A 22,262-nucleotide genomic window follows, 5' to 3' on the forward strand; every position below is an offset into this window, starting at 1 on the left:
AATGGACAAAAGTGAGTCTATTATAAGCCTATATAAGATCCTCAATTTGGGGTATGGTTTGAGTTTCTTTCCCAGGAGGGCAGTGTGGTTTTGGGAAGAGGCCAGATTTTTCTCTTTCTTTTTTAAAAAAAATTTTGGTAAAATATGTATAACATGGAATTTACCATTCTAACCATTTTTAAGGGGTAGGGTCCTCCCAGATCTAAGGCTAATTCCTTCTGTATCACTATTCTTTTATACCCAGGCTTAGATTGCTATTTTTTTGTAGTAAAATATACACAAATTTTGAATGAATTTTAATCATTTTTAAGTGTATAATTAAGTGGCATAAAGTACATTCACATTGTTGTGCAACCATCACCACTACTATCTTCACAACTTTTCCTTCATTCTATACTGAAACTCTGTACCCTTTAAACAATAACTCTCAATTCCCCTTTTCTCTCAGCCTCTGGTAACCTCTGTGTTACTTTCTGTCTATGAACTTGACTATTCTAGGTATCTCATATTAGTGTTACCATGCAGTGTTTGTCTTTTTGCATCTGCCTTATTTCAGTTAGCATAATGTCTTCAAGATTTATCCATATTGTAGCATATGTCAGGATTTCCTTCCTTTTTAAGACTGAGTACTATTCCATTGTGTGTGTGTGGGTGTGTGTGTGTACCAAATTTTGTTTATCCATTCATCTGTTGGTGGACATTTGGGTTTCTACCTTTAGGCTATTGTGAATGATGCTATTGTGAACACTGGTGTACAAATATCTGTTTGAGTCCCTACTTTCAATTTTTGGGGGTATATACCCAGAAATGGAATTGCTGGATCATGTAGTAATTCTATGTTTAATAAGAGGCTAGTTTTGCAGAGTGATCTGGCTTCAGATCTACCTTCAGTCCCTAGCAGATGTATGATGTTGATGCTGTATAGCATGACGGTTATGTGAATGAGCTAGAGGGCTGACTGTCTAGGTTCTGGCCACTGTTGCCCAGCTGTTACTCAGCCCTCCTGTGTTTCAGTGTGCACATCATAAAGTAGGAGAATAAGCGTTCTTGCCTCATTGGGTGGGTTCTTGTAAGGATTAGCTATTATTATCCATTTATTCCTTTATTACACCTAAAATAATAATTTATGAATGGCTCCGGGAGGAGGCATGGAGCCCTTAATATTATATGTAAATCTTTGTGTGTAAGTGCATTTGCAGATTTTTCTGAAGAGTTATAGTGGTTCATTTTTCCCTTTCATAGTAAGATTTTTCAATGGGGCCCTGATCTAGCAAAGAGGGAGAAGCACTACTCTAAAATAAGTTAATGGCTTATAATTTAATACCATCCCTTACAAATATGAGCTTAATTAAGCAGGTCCATAAAATATCCCATGATGCTTGGGGAATGAGGGCATGTCTGTGTTACCTTTGCTCTCCTGGCTAAATTCCAACCAAGGAAATCCCCTTGCAGAAATCCCCTTTCTATTCCCAATTATTATAGTGTTGTTACAAATAGTAAAAAACAAACAAACAAACAAACAAACAAACAAACAAAAAACAACCAAAAAAAAAAAAAAAAGAAGAAAGAAATCTAAAAAATCCCCAATTCCATATATAAAGAGAGAGTGAGGTATAGACACACCAAACTATGTGTAAGTGTGTGTGTGTGTGTGTGTGTGTGTGTGTGCGCGCAATAATTAACTTCAACTTTGGAATACCACTTCTTAGGGCTTAATTTAATAAAGTAACCCACAGCTTAATGTAATATACCACTTTTCTTATTGTTCAGTTCTCCCAGTAGTATAAATATAATATAAGGAGTCTTGGAGAAAGACCAACAGAGCATCATAGTGGGAAAGAACACTGATGATAAAGAAAAGTCCACGAGCACTTCAACAAAACCAGCTCTGTCTCTTCTTCAAAGAATAAAACTGTGATGGAAAGACTTTCCTCATAATGAGCAAAGTGCCTTTTTAAAGATTCCTTGTTTATGTGGTATAGCTGAAACTCCCTTAATAATTATTCCTTAGATTTGCATACCACTTTAACATTTGACAGGGCTTTTACAGGCTTTGTTCCAAAATGAGGGTGGGCTTCCTCTGCTTCCCCAGTGACCAGCAGATGTTCATGGCCAAGCTCCTCATAGTGGGACAGCCTGGAGGCCTGCTGTATCAGCATGCCAGGTCCAAACCAGGAGCAGAGAGGAACCCTGTAGCTTGTGGCATAACTCTTTATCCATTGACCCCAGATGCCCCTCTTGATCAAGATCAGTGAAGCAAAACTAGTTTATAGTAAGCCTAAATTAAGAAATCCAGAAAAGAGCACTTCAGGCCTTGGAACTATTCTGAATCACACTCATGCAAAATCCATTAAACAAATATTCATTGGCTCTCTACTAAGGGCCAGGCGTTGTTCTAGTGCTGGGACACTGCAGGTAACCACTCAAAATCTTTGCCACCAGAGAGTTGACATTCCAGTGGAGGAAGAGAGACAACAAAATAAAAAATACATATGTAGTATGTTAGCTGATAAAAAGTGTAATGGCGTGTTTAAAGAGCAGCTAATGTGGAGAGAGTGGTGGGATGCGAAGTTCCAGAAGGAGTGTGGCATCCAACTCCAGAGAACCTTGTAGCTTACTGTAAGGAATTTGGTTTTTATTTAGAGTGAAGAGTGAGATAAGGAGCCACTGGAAGATTTGAAGCAGAGGCATGACGTGATCAAATTTACATTTTAATAGCATCACTTGGCTGCTGTGTTGAGAACAGATCAAATTATCAAAGTTTCCAAAATAGACATAAATTTTCATATCACTTGTTCATCGTATGAAAATAAGAAATATCATGGGCAACACATGACATTCTCATCATGGCAAAGGTGGATGTGGTTATGTCATGATGGTGGTAGTGGTGTGGGGTTACCGTGGGGAAGCAGAAATTGAAGACAGTTGGAATGCAAACATATATGGGATGACTGCTTGAATAGCAGCCTCATGTATGTTTTTAGCACCAATTATAGCATCTTCTTCTCTGCTCCAAATCACTTCCTATAACCATCACTTGAGTTTTAACAAGGGTGAACACCCTGAACCCATACATTAAGGAGGGCTCTAAATTTAATAAATAATCTAATATATAGCTATACTTTTTTATTTAAGAACAATGCTGAACCAGGAATATGAAACCAAGAAATGTGTCTGCTCACTTACCTTCTCCAGCGCAGCTCGAACAACTGTTTCGCTTTCTGTATCTAGGGCAGATGTAGCCTCATCTAAGATCAGAATCTTCGGGTTTCGAACTAAAGCTCGAGCAATCGCGATTCTCTGTTTCTGTCCTCCACTCATTTGAGCTCCTTTTTCCCCTACCAACGTATTACGTTTCTAATGAAACATAGGAAAGAGCACAGAAACAGAAGGTGGACTGATCAAATGATTAGAAAAGGAAATGACAAACAATCACAGTTATGTTTTAATACCAGCTTAATCTCTTCAGCCTGCCTGGTTTTGGCCTTTAACTTATTCTTTGTAAAAACAAACAACTATTTAAAAAGAGAAGAGTCTAGTGAAGAGAGGACCTAAGAAAAATTTGGGTAGTGCTAAAAGAAATGAGAACGTATAATCAAGGATTGTAGAAAGATTAATAATTGAACCAATTTTCAAAGATTTTAAGATATTTTTAGAATGCATTGATATCTTTAAAAGAACACTATAATACAAACATCTACTTAACTATTATTCAAAATGTTTATTAGCAATTTAATGTATTATCCACAATCTCCTTCCTGGATATTCTGAAAAATATTATGAAAAATTACTGCAAAACAAACTTCCCCTCAAAACTTTTTTCAATTTTGGGAGACGATTTAGGTCTTTTTCTCTTTTTTGTATATGCATCTTTAACAATGGGGCTACCGTGTTACCCCAAAAATAAGAGCGAGACAGACCATCAGCTCTAATGTATCTTTTGGAGCAAAAATTAATATAAGACCTGGTCTTACATTATATAGCAAAAATTAATATAAGACCCGGTTTTATTGGGGAAGGGGAACGGGACTTTATTGGGGAACAGTGTGTACTTCCAGGCCTTTTGTCCAAGTCAAGTTGTGCTTTCAATCTTAGCTGTGGAGGGTGCCGTTCAGCTTCAAGTTGTTGTCGTTTCAGTCTTAGTCGTAGAGGGCGCAGCTCAGCTCCAGGTCCAGTTGCCATTTTCTAGTTGCAGGGGGCACAGCCCACCATCCCATGTGGGAGTCGAACCGGCAATCTTGTGGTTGAGAGCCCGTGCTCCAACCAACTGAGTCATCCGGGAAGCAGCTCAGCTTGAGGTGCCGTGTTCAATCTTAGTTGCAGGGGGCGCTGCACCATCCCTTGCGGGACTCGAGGAGTTGAACCAGCAACCTTGTGGTTCACTGGCCCATGTGGGAATAGACCCGGCAGCCTTCGGAGTTAGGAGCATGGAGCTCTAACCACCTGAGCCACAGGGCCGGCCCCCCTGTCTTATATTAGTATAAGTCTTATATTAATTTTTGCTCCAAAAGATGCATTAGAGCTGATGGTCTGGCTTGGTCTTATTTTCGGGGAAACATGGTATCTTTAGATATCCGAGGTTGGAGGTAACTTCTAGAACTAGTATACCATGGTTAGCAATATTCTATTGGATTAAGTCCCTGATCCAAAGTTCATTTCTTCAAGGATATAAATTTAAGTATTCTATCTAAACCTTTAATTTTTAGGTCTGACCTTCACATTTTTAAAAAATATAAACCTTGTTGAGGAATAATTTAATAATTATGCATCCATAAACATTAGGCACCCAATAAAATGCACTCATTTTAAGGATTTTTAAATGAGTTCTGAGTTTTGACAAATGAGTATACCTATGCTATCACCACCCCAATAAAAATACAGAATATTTCCATCAACCTAGAAAGTTTCCTCATGACGCTTTCCAGTCAAAACCCACACCCTGCCTCAGAGTACCACTGATTTGACTTTAATCACTATAAATTAATTTCACTAGTTCTGGAACTTCATATGAATGGAATTATACAGTGCATACTTTAAAAAAAAACACTTTCTTTTAGAGCAGTTTTAGGCGCACAACAAAATTGAGAGGAAGGTAAAGAGATTTCCCATATTCCTCCTGCCCTGACACATGCATAGACTGGCTTCTCAGTAACATCCTCCACCAGAGTGGTATGTTTGTTACAATTGATGAACCTAATTGACACATCATAATCACCCAAAGTCCATGGATTATATTAGAATTCACTCTGGGTGTTGTACATACTATGCTTTTGTACAATGTATAATGACATGTATCCACCATTATGGTACCATACAGAGTATTTTCTTTCTTTTTTTTTTTAAAGGTTTAAAAATTTTTTGTTTTTTATTGAGGAATACTGGGGAATAATATTCCCCAATATTGTGTTTCTTTCCAGGGCCCATCAGCTCCAAGTCAAGTCGTTATCCTTCAATCTATTTGTGGAGGGCACAGCTCAGCTCCAAGTCCAGTTGCCGTTATCAATCTTTAGTTGCAGGGGGTGCAGCCCACCATTCCATGTGGGAATTGAACTGGCAACCTTATTGTGAAAGCTCGTGCTCTAACCAACTAAGCCACCTGGCCACCCCTCTGGAAGCTCAGCAGCAGCTCATGTCTTCAGTCTAGTTGTGGAGGGCGCAGCCCACTGGCTCATGTGGGAATCGAACCAGCAACCCTGCTGCTCAGAGCTCGCGCTCTAACCAACTGAGCCATTCGGCCGCCCCCAGAGTATTTTCAATACCCTAAAAATTCTCTGTGCTCCACTTATTCATCCCTCCCACTCCCCCCAACCCCTGGCAACCACTCATCTTTTTACTGTCTCTATAGTTTTGCCTTTTCCAGAATGTCATACAGTTCAAATCATACAGAATACAGCCTTTTCAAATTGTCTTCTTTCACTCAGTAAGATGCATTTAAAGTTTCTCCATAACTTGAAAACTCATTTCTTTTTAGTGCTGCCTATTTGTTCTATTGAGTGCTAAAGACTTCAACTAAAATTGTGGATTTGTCTATTTCTCCTTTCAGATGTATCAGGTTTTGCCTCAAGCATTTTGAAGACTTTCTGAATTGCATACACATTTAGGCTATGTTTTCTTGACTGTGGATCATACATTCCTATTTCTTTGTTTGTCTAGTTATTATAGAATAGATACTGAATTCTGTGCATATATTGGAGATACTCTGAAGTTTATTTCTTCTGAAAAAAATGTTGAGTTTTGTTCTGAGTTATCATCCTGAACTTATGTAAAATTGGTTTTATGCTTTGTTGGGGTGAATCTGTAGAAAGTCTTGAAACTTGTCAGGACCCAAACTCTAAGTTCTCTCTCCTTTGGGGATCTTGTCATGGCTTGGTTCTAGGATTTGTTAAGGCAGGTCTGGAGTCAGCCTTACTTTAAGGTGTGGTCTTTACTCCTAAGGTGTAGCTTTCAATGGTGTTTCAGCTACATGCCTGAGGTATTAAAAAGGGTTAATGTGATTTCTCCACTCTGGCTGGGCTGTGCTTTCAACATCCCCACCATCCTACTTGACTTCTAATATCTCTGTTCTACTCTCAGCTTTGTAGCAGCTGCTGTCTGGCAAGCCTTGGGTAGTCTTATCCTCAAAGATTTCCAAGGGATGCCTACATGGCCTTCTGCCCCCACATCAATTCACAGCTCTCTCACTGTCTGTTTGCCTAAGCCAGGGGTGTCCAAACTTTTTCAACGTTTTTTACCAAGGGCCATATGCGGTAAAATACACAAATAGCCGTGCCACTCACTTGAGGTGAAGTACGTATTGCCTCACCTGGTTTATTTAAGTAAACTAAATATATTTTTGGAATTTGCTGCAGGCCAATTAAAAATGGATCATGGGCCACAGTTGGCCCACGGGCTGCAGTTTGGACACCCCTGGCCTAAGCTGTCCTGAAATTCTATCTCTGCCTGTCAGCTCAGTGGGATGCTATGTTCTCTCTGGATTCTAGTTCAGAGATGTGGTCAGAAATTTGTTCCCAGGCAGAATGCTACAAACGCATAGACTTTCTTCATGAACTTCTTTTTTTTCAGGTATCACAGTTTTGTGCTACCTTTCATTCAATGCTTGGGAACAATTGTCCTATGCTTCATATATTTTAGCCATTTTCATGGTTGTTTATGGGAAAAGGCTAGCAAGTATCAGTTAATACTAATATATTAATTAAAAAATATGTGTATATCATAGAAGTATCATAAAAGTAATGGTATTTAATTTTGAGCACAGCTTTCCCTAATTTTTCACCTATATGAGTTAACCACTTTTGGAATTTTTATTTATTATTGTGTTTATTCTTATTTCTCTGTAATTTAGGCTCCATCATCGTAAGCCAGTATCTTTAATTTCTTCTTTGGGTTATATCTTTAGGATTTACTATTCTATTTATAGCAAGGAACATCTTTGTGTAAATATTGGACTTTTAGAAAAAGCAAGTAGTAACTCACAGGGTATAATTTAAGGGTACCAGGAAGCTCCCTAATTCCAAGAGGGAAACTGAAGATCATTGGTGTTCAGAGGAAAGGAAATCACTATAAGTGTCAAAATGTCAAATAAAGGAAGGCTGTTTTCCCAAACAATAAGGCAAAGAATGATCTCAAGCCTTTAATGAGTTTGCTGTCCTAATTATGACCCTAAGTAATGGGGACAGGAGGAAATTACTGGCATAACAAAAGTTTTTACATAAAAAAAAAAAGAAAAAAATTATTATGACCCACAGAGTATGGTTTGTAAAATATATCCATTAAAATGAACTTTTTCCTCATTGTTGCCTTCTGGGATGGTGGAACTTTATATTTTAATTTCCAATCTCATCCTTTCATATTTCTTTCTTTTTAAAGATTTTTATTAAAAATATAATTAATATGCAATATTATATTAGTTTCAGGTGTACACCATAGTTATTCAACATTTACATACCTGAAGAAGTGATCACCATGGTAAGTCTAGCAACCATCTGACACTGTACCACGTTATCACAATATTATTGACTATATTCCCTGTGCTGTACATTACATCTCCATGACTTATTTGTTTTATACCTGGAAATTTGGACCTCTTATTCACCCTCACCTTCCCACTCTTTTTAATTTTTCAATTACAGTTGACATTCAATATTATTTAATATTAATTTCAGGCGAATAGCATTGTGGTTAGACATTTATATAATTTAAGAAGTGATCCCCTTGAATAGTCTAGTCCCCACCTGGCACAATACCTAGTTATTACCATATTATTGATTATATTCCCTATGATTTACTTACATCCGCACATGTCCCCTCTTAGTGGTGCTTTGGGTTTTTTCGGATAAATACCCAGAGGTGGTATTACTGTGTTTTTCTTTATCTCATTATGGCCTGTGTTTTAAAGTCTATTTTGTGTGGTATAAGTACTACTACCCCAGCTTTTTTTTTTTTTTTCATGAAATATCTTTTTCCATCCCTTTACTTTCTGTCTGTATCTTTCAATCTGAAGTAAGTCTCTTGTAGGCATCATATATAGGGGTTTTGTTTTCTAATCCATTCAGCCCTCCTATGACTGGTCTTTTGATTGGAGCATTTAATCCATTGAAAGCAATTGCTGATAGATATGTAGCAGTTGCCATTTTATTATTCATAATTTTGGTCTTCCCCTGCCACGCCCATCTCCATCTTAAAGAAGCGCATCTAACAGTCCTTGTAATACTGGTTTGGTGGCAATGAACTCCTTTAGCTTTTTCTTGTGTGGGAAGCTCTTTATCTGTCCTTCGATTCTAAATGATAGCCTTGCTGGGTAATCTTGGTTGCAGGTTCTTGCTTTTCATCATGTTGAATATTCTGTGCCATACCTTCTGGTCTGCAAAATTTCTGTTGAGAAATCAGCTAGCAATCTTATGGGAGCTCCCTTATAAGTTACTAGTTGCCTTTCTCTTGCTGCTTTTAGTATTGTCTCTTTGTCTTTAACCTCTGCCATTTTAATTATTAATATAAAGTGTCTTGGTGTGGGTCTGTTTGGGTTCATCTTGTTTGGGTCTCTCTGCACTTCTTGGACTTGTATGTCTATTTTCTTCACTAGGTTAGGAAAATTTTCAGTCATTTTTTCTTCAGACAGGTTCTCCATCCCTTGCTTTCTCTTCTCCTTCTGGTACTCCAATGATGCAAATGTTGTTATGCTTGATGTTGTCCAGAGGTCTCTTAAACTAGCCTTATTATTTTGGATTCTTTTTTCTTTTCCAATTGGGTGTTTTATGTTACCTTGTCTTCCAAATTGTTGATTCGATCCTTTGCTTCATCTACTCTGCTGGTGATTCCTTCTAGTGCATTTTTCATTTCAGTTATTGTATTCTTCACTTCTGACTGGTTCTTTTTTATTGTTTCTATGTCCTTTTTATACTTGCAATCTCTTCGTTGAAGTTCTCACTAAGCTCCTTGAGCATCCTAATAACGATTTTTTTTAACTCTGTATATGGTAGGTGGCTTGCCTCCATTTCATTTAGTTCTTTTTCTGGCATTTTCTCCTGTTCTTTCATTTGGGATGTATTTCTTTGTTTCCTAATTTTGGCTGCCTTTCTGTACTTGTTTCTATGTATTAGGTACAACTGCTATGTCTCCCAGTCTTAGCTGGGTGGCCTTAGGTAGTAGGTATCCTATAGGGCCCTGGCACAGTCTCCCTGGTCACCTGCTCTAGGTCTTCCAGGTGCCTTGTGTGGGTGGTGTGCACCTTCCTGTTATAGTGGAGCCTTGACTGCTATTGGCACATCAGTGGGTGGGACTGACTCTGAGGCTGTGGAGTTTGGCCACGAGCACAACTTACAGGCTGCTGTGTAGTGGGCTTATCCCACTGAGTGGAATTTGCCCCAGTTGACTCTGGTGCTTATTGAGACTACCATTTGTGTGTGCTGCTTGGGGGATAACTTGGCCGTGCTCTGCTGTGCTCTGAAGCCAAACCGCAAGTATGTTGGTTCTGGGGCCTCTTGGGAGGGGCTTTGGGGCAGCCCCAAATCACTCACTGCCTGTGACTGGCTGGGGACTATCTGGTAGGAGCTACAAAGTGATCTGCAGTTGTTTGCTGCCTGTGCTAAACCTGAAGGCACGTGGGAGAGGCCAAACTGTGAATGGAGCATGGCTGCCACCAATACTGGGCCTGGTGTAGCTCTGCAAAAAGCCAGGACACCCCGAGGTCTGCTACCACCTGCCAGCTCCCTCAAGGTTCAGCCACTGATAAAGCCTTGTGTGGTATGTGAGTTGGGTGAGGCAGGGTCTCTAGAGTTACTAGAGTGGAAAGAGTTGTGTTCACCAGGTTAATGTAGATTCTGGTTTGGTGCCAGTGCTGAGCCTGGAGCTACTCAGCAAAAGTTTCAGAGCACATTGAGGCCAGTTGCTGCCTGCCTGGGGTCTGCAGACTCTGATTGCTTTATAAGAAATAGTGCAAGTTGGGCAGGGCTGACTGCTTGCAGAGAAAGTGACTCTGGTATTGGGGGAGTGGGGTAGGGAAGAGTCCCAGTGAGTCACCAGACCAATTCAGATTTGGCCATGTGGGGGAGGTCTCACACAGAAAAGATGGTGCCCACCAGCCGGCTGCACAGGAGAAGGACCTCTCAGAGGGAAAATGGCGACTGTCCTCCAGACCTCGCCTCAAAGCTACACACCTCAGTCTGCCCCCCTGTGTGCCACCAATGCACCCTGAGTCACTGTCCCTTTGCTGGAGCCCAGCCTGACTGACTGCAAGTCATCTCTCCACGGGATCTTTAAGAGGACATCTGTGTTTCCCACAGCCTTTTTCCTACTCGGATGGTCAGAATCCCCACTGATTTAATAGCCAGATGTTGTGGGGGGCTCCTCTTCCTGGCACTAGTACTCGTGCTGGGGAGTCTGGTGTGGAGCTGGGGTCCCTCGTTACTCTGAGAAGAAACATCATAGCTGAGCTATTCCTCCTGATTCTCAAACATCATACAGAGGTTTGGGACCAGGCTGTTTTGCATCTCTGCCCCTACCAGTCTTGACGTAGCTTCCTCTTTATATCCTTAGTTATAGAACTTCTGTTTAGCTAGACTTTAGATGGTCCTCCAGGTTTATTGTCCTATAATTTAGTTGTAATTTTAATGTGTTCATGGAAGGAAGCAGGCACAGTGTTTATCTCTGCCATCTTGGATCTCCCCCCTTTCATATTTCACAGGGTGCTCCCCACAACATTTCCAGGTGATACTGATGAATAAATACTTTAGGAAATGTAAATAAATGGTTTTACAACTACCAATTCTAAATATCCATTAGGATCTGATAAGTCCTAATACCAAGAATTTTAGTTTATTATATATCTTTCTAAGTAAGATTTCACATTTCTTGTCCAATATTAACTCCATGTGCTCCTAAAAACAATCAGTTTTCGTTTTGCCTTATTACAGAACCAATCTCAACATTCTGTGTGACATTCCCACTCTTAGCCACAAGATGGCCTTGCAAATCAACATTTTGCAGACATCATTTCTCAGCTTTGATGATTTTGTCTCATATAATGTTATATTTTAACACAACTTTCAGTTTTTTTTTCTTTTCCATTTACAGTGAGAATCAATTAGAACTAAACATGGTTTTTAAAATTTACTTTTCAATGATGCATTTCTTTTGGTTCTTACCATGCTCTCTCATTTACAGATGTTTCATCTAGTACAACCTGAAAATTAATCACACCCCTCTATTCTGTAGAACTTATTGTTTTGTTATTTCATTTTAGAATATTGTAGTGCTTTAGCTCTAAGCTAAGGACATAGTCTACATAGGGTACTTACATTGGGAAACTCCATTATAAACTCATAAGCATTTGCGTCCTTTGCTGCTTTCTCAATCTCTTCATCGGTCACGCCATCTCGTCCATATTTAATATTGTTATTAATGGTTGTCCCAAACAAAACAGGTTCTTGGCTGACCACACCAATATGTTCTCGGTAATGCTGTACATTTAAAGTTCTGATGTCATTGCCATCCACTGTGATCTGCCAAAGCAAAGAAATGAATCATGTTGCAAAGCTTTTCATTGCATTGGGTTTAAAGTATTTTTTACTAGTTGAAAACAAGCTGAGAAGCAGGGTATTTCAGGAATCAAAGACTGACTATATTTTGATAAAATATTTACAGCACATATCAATGTATTGTTAGGAGACTTTTTTTCTGGTAGATGGGAATCTCCAAAATCTCAAAACACAAAAACAAAAACAAAAACAACTGGCTTAAAATCTTGACACATCATCTAAACATCTTTATTCTAAGATTCATAAATTGGGTATTATGAATATATATACCCTAGGAACAACAAATGTTATCATGTAGACACATGTAACAAACTATTTTAAGACTGATGTGATCCTTGCATTTTTTCTAGGAAATAACCTTCCTTATTTCTCTTTAACACCCCACTCCCTGGCAAAAGGCAAAAGTGTCTCCTATTCCTTGTTATAAATAATAGTAAGTGGATGCTCTCTTCTCCATAAATAGTGCTATTACCCATTACCCAACATATTCTGATGACAAAGCCAATCTTTGATAATTATAACTTATAGAGTCTCTCTTTCTCACCAACTCTGGTATTATGTCTGGCATGGGTATTCTATGCAACTGCTTTATATATGGAATGGCTATCAATAATTTATTTATTCAATATTAGAATGAATATATGAGTGTAGTATACTCAAAATGAAGACTTAAGAAGTCAAATTTAAGTGAAACCAGGCTATAGGAGAGCAGATTTTCTTTTAAAAATTTGAATAGAAGCACTAAGAATTATGCTTTATAGTCTCATTCTCTAAGCCATGTACAAGGGTGAGAAAGTTAAGTGCAACATTATGAAGCACAGAAAAAATGAGAGAGCATATTCTTTACAGATATTCTTCTGGGATGTTTTGAGAAACTGAAATTCTTGGTAAGTTCTGGGTATTACAAGTTACTATGTTATTTTTGTCTACATCATTTAATACCTTCTAATCTACTTATTTATTTATTTTGTCTGTCTTTGCTTATTAGAATGTAAACTTGATGAGGGCGCAGGTTTTTATGTTTTGTTTGCCAATGTAGGCCCAGAACCTAAACAGTGCCTGGCACATAGTAGGTGCTCAATAAATATTTGTTAAATGAATGAATATAATAGGAAAGAAAACAATATGGTTTCTCTCCCAGCTCCACTGTTAAAAATTAAAAGTTGACATAGCTGTAAGATCTTTGCAATAGGTGGAATTTCCAAACCCCATCATGTGGATTGTACATAATTTTGCTAGGTACACTTACAAAGCCATCGTCGGGATCATATAACCTCTGCAGAAGTTGAATTGCTGTACTCTTCCCACTGCCGTTGGGGCCAACCAAGGCTACTGTCTCTCCAGATTTAATTTTGAGATTCAGACCTTTCAAAATCTATTGGAATGTATGGAAAGAATTTCCATAAAACTAGGATAAGTGAGAATATGGTTCACATATTTTCAGAAATTTAGTTAATATAAAACGAATTCTTCTGTGGCACTTAAAAACATATTTAGATCATGTTATTTTTGTGTCATGTACATAATTTTGGAAAATGATAATGAAAAACTTTTTCATCAATTCTTTCTATATAATGAGAAAATCTAAACTAAGAGTACTCATTGAACATTAATTAGCCACAGCAAACTGTTATACTTTCAGCTGAAATACTTTATATGAATTTCATGACTGCCAAGTTAGTGAAAATTTTACCTTTTAATTTGCAATAACTGAATGAAATCTTGCCATATATCTTTGTGAGCTATTTAAGGAAGTTCTTTCTTAGAGTATGTTTAACTTTATTACAAAATATATTCCAAAGTAAAACAATTGTCAAAACTCCTTAGAGACTCCCACGAGTGGGATTCCCCCAGTAGAAACCCTCCCTCTTCTAGTGGTGGATCTCAAGAGGACATTTTAACTTGGGGTGAACAGCACTTTAAAATGTTGTCAATAATTAGGGGTTGCTACCGACATTTAGTGCTCCAGGGACCTGCAGTGTGAGAGAAACCTCACAAATAATTACCCTCCCAAAACGACAATAGCAATCCCATTGAGAAACTCTCACCTATTTTTACTTGCATTTGTATGTATTCAGGCCAAGTATGGGAATCTTTCCCTGGATTCTCTCACTTTGATCTCCCCATTTGTAAAGAAACAGACTCTTTAAATAGCCAAACATAAAACCTTCAAAGGGCCAAGCAGAGAAAAATTCTCTAAAGGAGGTGAGAAATTGGGGACCCCCAGTGGGAGTACCTCCTCTCCCACCTGCACTATTACTCTAGAGTTGATTTCTATTCTTGCCTTAGAAGAGTTTGTGTTTTGTTTATTTAAAGTGGGTGGACTTTTTTTTTTCAGTTTGTTCATTCTTCAGCTTAACAAAAGGGCTGTGTTTCAAAAGTTCATTTAAAAAATAGTTGTTTAAAATCCAAAGAGCACTTTACAATGCAATATAATAGCACAATTGGTCCTTAAGTTTCCAGGAAGCCAACCCAAACGTACTTGCAAAATGGCATTGAAATATTTTGTGTGAGGAAAAATGGTAAAGACAACACTATTGCTTGTAATTAAGTAACAAGAAATTTTAAAAAATAGCTTTGAAAAGAGAATTTCAAAGAGAAAAATAAGGATGTAGGAGTAGGTAGATCTTTTTTGATGCAAATTACGCAGGGGACATTTGGATACTTTAAAAGGCTTTAGAGGTTGATGGCATTAGCAATTTTATCAATTTCACTTAAAATCATGTCCTTCTTTTTCTGTGAAACAGGTGTTAATTAGTAATTACTCTCTGCAATCTTTTACTAACTACTCTTTTGGATAAATACATGATACAGTGAAAACAGGAAGACAATAGAAGAGACAGACACATTTTCACAAGAATCTGTCAAAGGCTCAATGACAGGAGGAGGATAAACTTTGTGCTGTGTGTGCATGCAGGTGCGCGCGTGAGTGTGTGTGTGTGTGTGTGTGTGTGTGTGTGTGTGTAGAAGTGAGGGAAGAAGTACCTGAGGAACAAATGCTGGTGCAGTGAACGCCATAGGAAAGGGAGAAGCGAAAGGCACAACGTATGTGTAATTCCCCCAGGTTAGAAACTAGGTTAAAATGAGTTATGTTGAGAAGGATAACATCCAGGGACCACCAATAGGTGGCACCATCAATCCAAGATGTTTTGGTATGCAGCCAAATCCAGGGTAAAGGAATTCCAGGGAGTTGAAAATGCTTTAGTCAGCTGAATATAGAAAAGAGGCTGCAAAATGGAACTAGCTGTTACAGAGTTATTTGTCCATTACTGATCTTTCCTCCCTCCCTCCCTCCCCACCACCACCTCTTCCGTGTCTCTCTCTCTCTCTCTCTCTCTCTCTCTCTCTCTCTCTCTCTCTCTCTCTCTTTCTCTCTCCCCCCACCCCCCACCTGCAAGTCTCTAAGCAAGGTAGGCAAAGCTTGGTCAAAATGATCCTAAATTATCTCATAAGAGGAGATCTTAACCAGTAGAAAATAATATCAGAAAACTGTATAATTCTATAATTAAATTTAACCTACCTTGATAGATGGTCTTGATGGATAACTAAAAGAAACATTTTTAAATTCCACAGTTCCTTCTATGCAGTCCGGTTTATATCCTGTTGTTGAAAAGTTATCTATAGTGGGCCTCTTGGAAAAACAAAGAGGCTGTTATAAATCTTTAAGGGACTATGTTGACCCTCTCTATATCCTAAAACATAGTGTAAAAATGGTTTTCTTTTACATATTTTCCTTTTTGCTTTAGAAGTGCACTGATTTATACATGAGGGTTTTAATAAAACAATCTCTTTGTAGAAGAATTAAAACCAATCTCGCTATCTATAGACAATGGCCCACCATGGATCTTGCCCATCTTTTTGTTTAGAGAAATTACTGCGCCTGTTTTTTGATTTCCCTCTTGCAGTAATGTTAGTTATCTTTCAAAGCAACTAGAAGTCTTACCTTATCAATAATCTGGAAAATATTAAAGGCGGCTCCTCGGGCTATAGTGAAGGTTTCAAAGTTAGGGGCTGCTGTTCCAATGCAGTAACTACTATGGATTACACTAAAGAAAACCTACAAGAACAAAAAGAGTAATATTTACTCTTCCTCAGTTGTATAAGAGAGGCAACAGAATGAAGCGTATGCTTGGTTGAGACTCAGAGGTATTAGAAAAATTAGATAGGAGAGAATAGAAGCTGCTGCCAAATATAAAGGAAACACAAGTGAATCCAAGTATACTTGGCCTTTTCTTAATGTGGAACAACTTTTGACTGTTCCACAGTTTTGTCGTCGTCACCTTCTGGGAAGTATGAGCAGGAAAATTGGCTTACTGAGGAGTGCTGGCCATAGGTGACTCTGGCTGAGTGAGGAGGTGACCCTCCTTGCTGGTCAACTCCTTGGGCTTTAAAGAGAAGTATGTGTTAGATTTCGCTAACTTAGAGACATTATACTATGTCTGTCCAAACTTTTCTGAATTCTTGTATTACTGGATACCTGTCTACTTCAGACAGACACATCTTTTGCAAAAAAGTCAAATAAGGAAAGAACCCCACAAGGTAGGTGCTATTTTCTCTATTTATAGATGAGGAAACTGAGGTTTAGCATGTCATTTGCCCACAGTCACACATAAATTGAGAAATAAGGAGATGCCCCAAATTTCTCGTGCTCAAGTTGCATTTACATGACATAAATGAATAGCTTAAAGTCTTAACTTCATTATGAAAGTCTCAAATTTAAAATATGGCTTTAGAAATCTACATAGAATGGGAGGGCCAAACAAGAATTGAAGTATATAGACCAGATCAATTCAGTTCAGCAAGACAAATGGTTTTTAAACATGAATTGGTCTGTTTATTGTTGAAAATTGAGAGGATAACTGAACACACTCAAATTTAATGCATAACTCCTAAGAGTTTTAAAAACTCTAAATTGTGATGTTGGACAGAACTTACATAGTCTGATTTAAACATTACTATATGCTGAAAGGACAGAGGAAGGGCAAGAGACTCCAATCTGTAGAATATTCCCAGAGGCAAGACATTTAGCAAGGTGAATGTAGAGTGCCATTTTTATCTGAGCAAAACTGAAAGGAAAAAGTCTCACTAAAGACTAGCCCTTTTCACTACTCGATTAAGAAAACTATCTGCCGGTGAAAAATTAAATTATAATTCTTCTAAAAGTATGATGCTTTCAGAAGATACGCTAGATGGATATATACTACTGTGTTTCCCTGAAAATAAGACTGGGTCTTATATTAATTTTTGCTCCAAAAGACGCATTAGGGCTTATGTTCAGGGGATGTCATCCTGAAAAATCATGCTAGGGCTTATTTTCCTGTTAGGTCTTATTTTCGGGGAAACACGATACCATTCACAACCATAATTTAAACGTGTAAACAAATCATTTAAAGGAAACAAATATTTGTTTATAATTGTTTTTAATAAACATTCATCTTTGAATATTCAATGTCACTCAAAGAGAAATTTTTACTAAACTTTAGGTAATAAAAGATTACCTAGGACAGTTACCTTCGTTTTCAAACAAGACTTACAGCAAGAACAGTTCCGATGGTATAACCTGGTTCTCCACTAAGAATCAGGGAGGTTCCATACCAAAAAGCGAGTCCATAGGTTCCATTCATAAAGAAGTACACAGCACCAAGTGAGAGTTTTGAAGCTATAGCCTTTTTTATGCCGACATCCTTCGCATCTTTTAGATTTTGTGTATACCTTAAAAAGACATAAGAAAATGCAATAGCCTTTGGGGAAAAAAATAAAACCAAACATATATTGACAAAATTAAAGGAACAGACCTTTGAATTTCTTTCTCCTGGGTCCCAAACGCTACAACTGTTCGGATTGATGACAAGACTTCTTCTGCAACAGCCCCAGCTTTGGAATAGGCTTTTAATTCCTTACTGGTCAATGAGATGACTATCTATAAAAAACCACAACCGCAGGTATTCAGAGAGTGACCCTGGGACAGTAACAGTGCACAGAGAATTGAATTCAGGTAGAATCTTGAATAACAAAATTTTATTATTGGAAAACGTATTTAATATCACTTAATTTAACCATGTCAGTTTGCAAATAAGAAGTCAATGGCCAGAGATATTAATTGACTTTTTAAAGTCTCATAACATTGAAAGAACTTAGCCTAATATAACCTAGAATCTAAATCTCTATTTTGCCTTCTGCCAGTAGAGCTTCACGGTTTTCTCTCTGTATTTTTAAAAACTTAGAAGATGGGTATTTATATTAAATACAATGTGGGAAAGCCTTGATTAGGGACACAGTTCTTTTTGGGTGCGCTCTGGAAATGAGTGAGCCTGATTTAATTTGATTTGATTTGTTACCATGTGAAAAGCAAGGCTTCCGGAGGATATTGGTCACAGGGCTGTGGCAGGAAGAGGAAGATGACCCTACATATGCCATGAAACTGTAACTGAATAATGCAGCCTGCCTAGTAAATGCTGTACCTCCAAACATTGAGCCGTGAGATTCCAGAGACAGCGAGAGAGGGAAGTATTTAGAGATTAGGCAGTATTTACTTGATTTCTCAAAAATTTAAAACCAGAACATGCCCTTTTCTCTATTATACATGCATGTACTACTCCTTCAATTAGTAAAGGATTCAATTTAGTAATTAGCACAAGAGTTCAATGAAAGAGAACAAGAGCAAAATTGTCCTCTGAGCTGTGTCTCTAACTATTGCTTACTCACATAACTCTATCCACCTTCAAAGCACATTCCACATAATAAAGCTGATTTTATGTAAGACATGCTCAGACGGTTATTAAAATCAGAAAAAGACAGCATAAGCTGAGTAAATACTCATTATTTTCTGAATTAATTTTAAGATAACCATTTCTATAACACATCACTAGAAGGGAGGCAGCACCTAGCAAAAAGCGTTCTACATAGCGAGTATTTAATAAATGTTTGCCAAATTCAGTTGAAGACAGCTATTATATTAGATTCAGGTGTACAACATAGTGATTAGACATTTATATAACTTACAAAACGATCACTCCCATAAAGCTAGTAACCATCTGACACCATACATAGTTACTATAATATTATTGACTATATTATCTATGCTATATTTTACATCCCCATGACTGTTTTGTAATTACCAATTTGTACTTCTTAAACCCTTCCCTTTTTACCCATCCCCCAACTTTTTTCCCATCTGGTAACTGTCAAAATATTCTCTGCTTCTATAAGTTTCTTTTCTTTTTTTTTTTTTTTCGATTCTAAAGGTAAGTGAAATCATTTGGTAGTTTTCCTCCTCTGTCTGACTCATTTCACTTAGCATAATACCATCTGGGCCCATCCATGTTGTTGCAGATGGCAAGATTTCATTCTCTTTTTTATGGCTGAGTAATATTCCATACATGTAGCACTTTTTCTTTTTTCATTCGTTCATCTACTGATGGACATTTAGGTGCTTCCATATCTTGGCTACTGTAAATAATGCTGCAATGAGTGTGCCGATGTAGTCTTTTCGAATTAGTGTTTTGGGTTTAATAATAGCCAGAAGTGCAATTTCTGGGTCCTTCTTTGTACTTGTTATTGCCTTTATTTTAAAGTCCATTTTGTCTAGTTAAGTATTGCTACCCCAGCTTCTTTGTTTCCATTTTCGTGAAATATCTTTTTCTATCCCTGAAAGTCTGTGTGTCTTTCCATCTGAAGTGAGTCTTTTGTATGCAGCATATGTAAGACTCTCTCTTTGTCTTTAACCTCTGGCATTTTAAGTTAATTAGTTCATTAATTCATCCTAGAAAAAGTGCTACATACCTCATTGCTGAATACCACTATGGTCATCTTTGAAGTACTCCCCTTGGGAAGCTATGCACTGACAACAGTGCCTAGTCCACCCTTCAAAGCAATTTTGGAACTCTTTTTCTGGAATGGCCATCAGAGCTGTCATCATATACTTGATATCCTGAATGTCATCAAAGTATCTTCCTTTCAATGTTTCCTTTGTCTTTGGGTAAAGAAGTCCTTGGGGGCCAGATCAGGTGAGTAGGGAGGGTGTTCCAATACAGTTATTTGTTTACTGGCTAGAAACTCCCTCACAGGCAGTGTTGTGTGAGATGGTGCATAGTCGTGATGTAAGAGCCATGAATTATTGGTGAAAAGTTCAGGTTGTTTTCGTTCAACTTTTTCACACAGACTTTTCAGCACTTCCAAATAGTAAATTTGGTTAAGTGTTTGTCCAGTTGGTACAAATTCATAATGAATAATCTCTCTGATATCAAAAAAAGGTTAGCAACATCGTTCAACAAGTTCGCAGACTTAATTGTCACACCTCTGCCCCTGAAGCCCTCACTCTGAAGCCAGAGAATTCAGTGACCCAACACTGGACCTCAGAGTGAGTCTGTCAGTAAGTCCATGCATAGGACCTTTAAGAAGAGCACCTAAGACTGTGGCTGCCCTCCATCTCACTCAGCCACAATCTCTGCTGGTTTTCACAGACAGACGTTATGAGGACTTCTCTTCCTGGCCCTGGAATCCTGGGCTGGGGAGCCTGGTGTGGGGCTGGGACCCCCTCCCTCCTCTGGGGGGAACCTTAAAGGTTGAAAGATACCTCCTGATTTTTAACCTCCACACGTGGGTGTGGGACCATCCCGTTCCATGTCTTCATCCCTCCTACCAGTCTCAACATAGCTTTTTCTGCATATTCTTAGTTATAGGACTTCTGTTCAGCTAGACTTCAGGCGATTCTCAATGATGGCTGTTTTGCAGTTCAGTTGTAATTTTGAGGTGGTTGTGGGAGGATGTGAGCACAGTATTTACCTATACTGCCATCTTGACTGGAAGCTCAAAGAGGAATGTTTTTTTAATGTTAGTAAGATACTAAAACCAACCTCATTGTAGCCTAATATCTTGAGGATAGAAAGGCGATTACTGGTGAACAAAATCAAAAGTACTTGTGGTGTATAATGTTCCTTTCTGTTTTGAGACATAGGCACTGAAAAGAAACGGCTTTTTGACAAACTCAGTAAAAACCCAGTTCACATTGTTGCTTCTAGTCAACATTGCATGCACCATATTGCCTACCGTAGAGAACATGGCTGCCGAGGCAATTATAAGAGGAGATGTAGACAGAGTCACCAGGGTGAGTTTCCAGCCCTTCACCAAACCTATCACCAGGCCAACAGAAAACGTAGACATGTTTTGAAACAACAGTGCAATCTTGTCTCCAATACCGTCGTTGATTTTGTTGATGTCACTGAAACAGTAAATAAATGCAGCTAAGTCATTTATATGTCATATTTGAAAACAAAATTGAGATACTACGCATCTGCCCTCTTACTCAGTCATGCGAGTGTTAAGTTCACCAATGTCACAGCTGTCAAACCAGCTGATGTCCTGTGCCAAAATTGAATGAAAAAACTGTTTTCGAATTCTCTTGGTCTGTCGTGCTGCAGTCATAATCCAAAAAGAAATTTGTATGTAGCCAAAAATCAAGGCAGCAACTCCTATTCCAACATAATACAGGGTCATCCTGAAAAAGATTATTTGAAATGTCAGTGAGACTGAAGAGCAACTTTTCCCCCTTGTTACCAAAACCCAAACCAAACCAAAGCAAAACAAAGTGGCCCCAAGCCTATCAATATTTGAGAGAATTTGTTCTAGAACCTATAAAATAACTAAAAATAAAACTCCATGCGATAAAGTGAAGTACATTGAATGTAAAAATCTAGGTTTCTCTAATAAGACCTCTTGAGTATGTCTTTTTTACATTAGCAGAAATTAGTGTTTTAAAACATATTTGCTATTTATAGCTTCTTTAAGTATTTTTTAATGCTTTCATTTCAAAAGTTACATTGAAGTTATTAAGACAGCTGTATGTGAAACAGGAAGGTAAAGAAACGATAGTGGTCAAAAACATTGTATAAAATGCTTTAAAAATATATATACCATTAAATCCAAAATTCAGCTTAAGGAATTTTCCTAAGGAGAACTATACAAAGAATAATCTAGAAAGATGGTTATTTTAGCATTAAAAATAATACAGGAAAGCTGAATACAATCTAAATATCTAACAATAGACCAGATAAGAAATGTAAGTAAGAAATGTAGTGATTTCATAAATGTATGTGAGTACACACTATTTGTGAGGTTTTAGAGCTATAGCCATGAGCAAGATAATAAGTCACTATTCATGAAGGTTTTACATTCTGGTAGAAGGAGACAGACAACAAACAAAGAAAAAGAATTTCAGGTTGTTCTACAAAG

The 22,262-nt window shown here is 37.9% G+C and overlaps 1 protein-coding gene across 1 annotated transcript in view; it reads right to left on the reverse strand.

Annotated features, from left to right (window-relative positions):
* Window positions 1–22,262, reverse strand: part of ABCB5 (ATP binding cassette subfamily B member 5) — a 92,874-nt gene that overhangs the window by 59,863 nt on the left and 10,749 nt on the right. The window contains exons 5-13 of the mRNA XM_019726706.3: window positions 21,337–21,528; window positions 21,081–21,252; window positions 17,828–17,952; window positions 17,567–17,744; window positions 15,976–16,089; window positions 15,553–15,663; window positions 13,282–13,407; window positions 11,793–11,996; window positions 3,187–3,357 (exon numbers count right to left, since the gene is read on the reverse strand). Coding sequence (XP_019582265.3) covers window positions 3,187–3,357; window positions 11,793–11,996; window positions 13,282–13,407; window positions 15,553–15,663; window positions 15,976–16,089; window positions 17,567–17,744; window positions 17,828–17,952; window positions 21,081–21,252; window positions 21,337–21,528 — 1,393 coding nt within the window. The remainder of the gene's footprint in view (window positions 1–3,186; window positions 3,358–11,792; window positions 11,997–13,281; window positions 13,408–15,552; window positions 15,664–15,975; window positions 16,090–17,566; window positions 17,745–17,827; window positions 17,953–21,080; window positions 21,253–21,336; window positions 21,529–22,262) is intronic.

Source organism: Rhinolophus sinicus, chromosome 4 (genome assembly GCF_057876585.1).
Source record: "Rhinolophus sinicus isolate RSI-liver-muscle chromosome 4, RSI-T2T, whole genome shotgun sequence".
Lineage (NCBI taxonomy): Eukaryota > Metazoa > Chordata > Mammalia > Chiroptera > Rhinolophidae > Rhinolophus > Rhinolophus sinicus.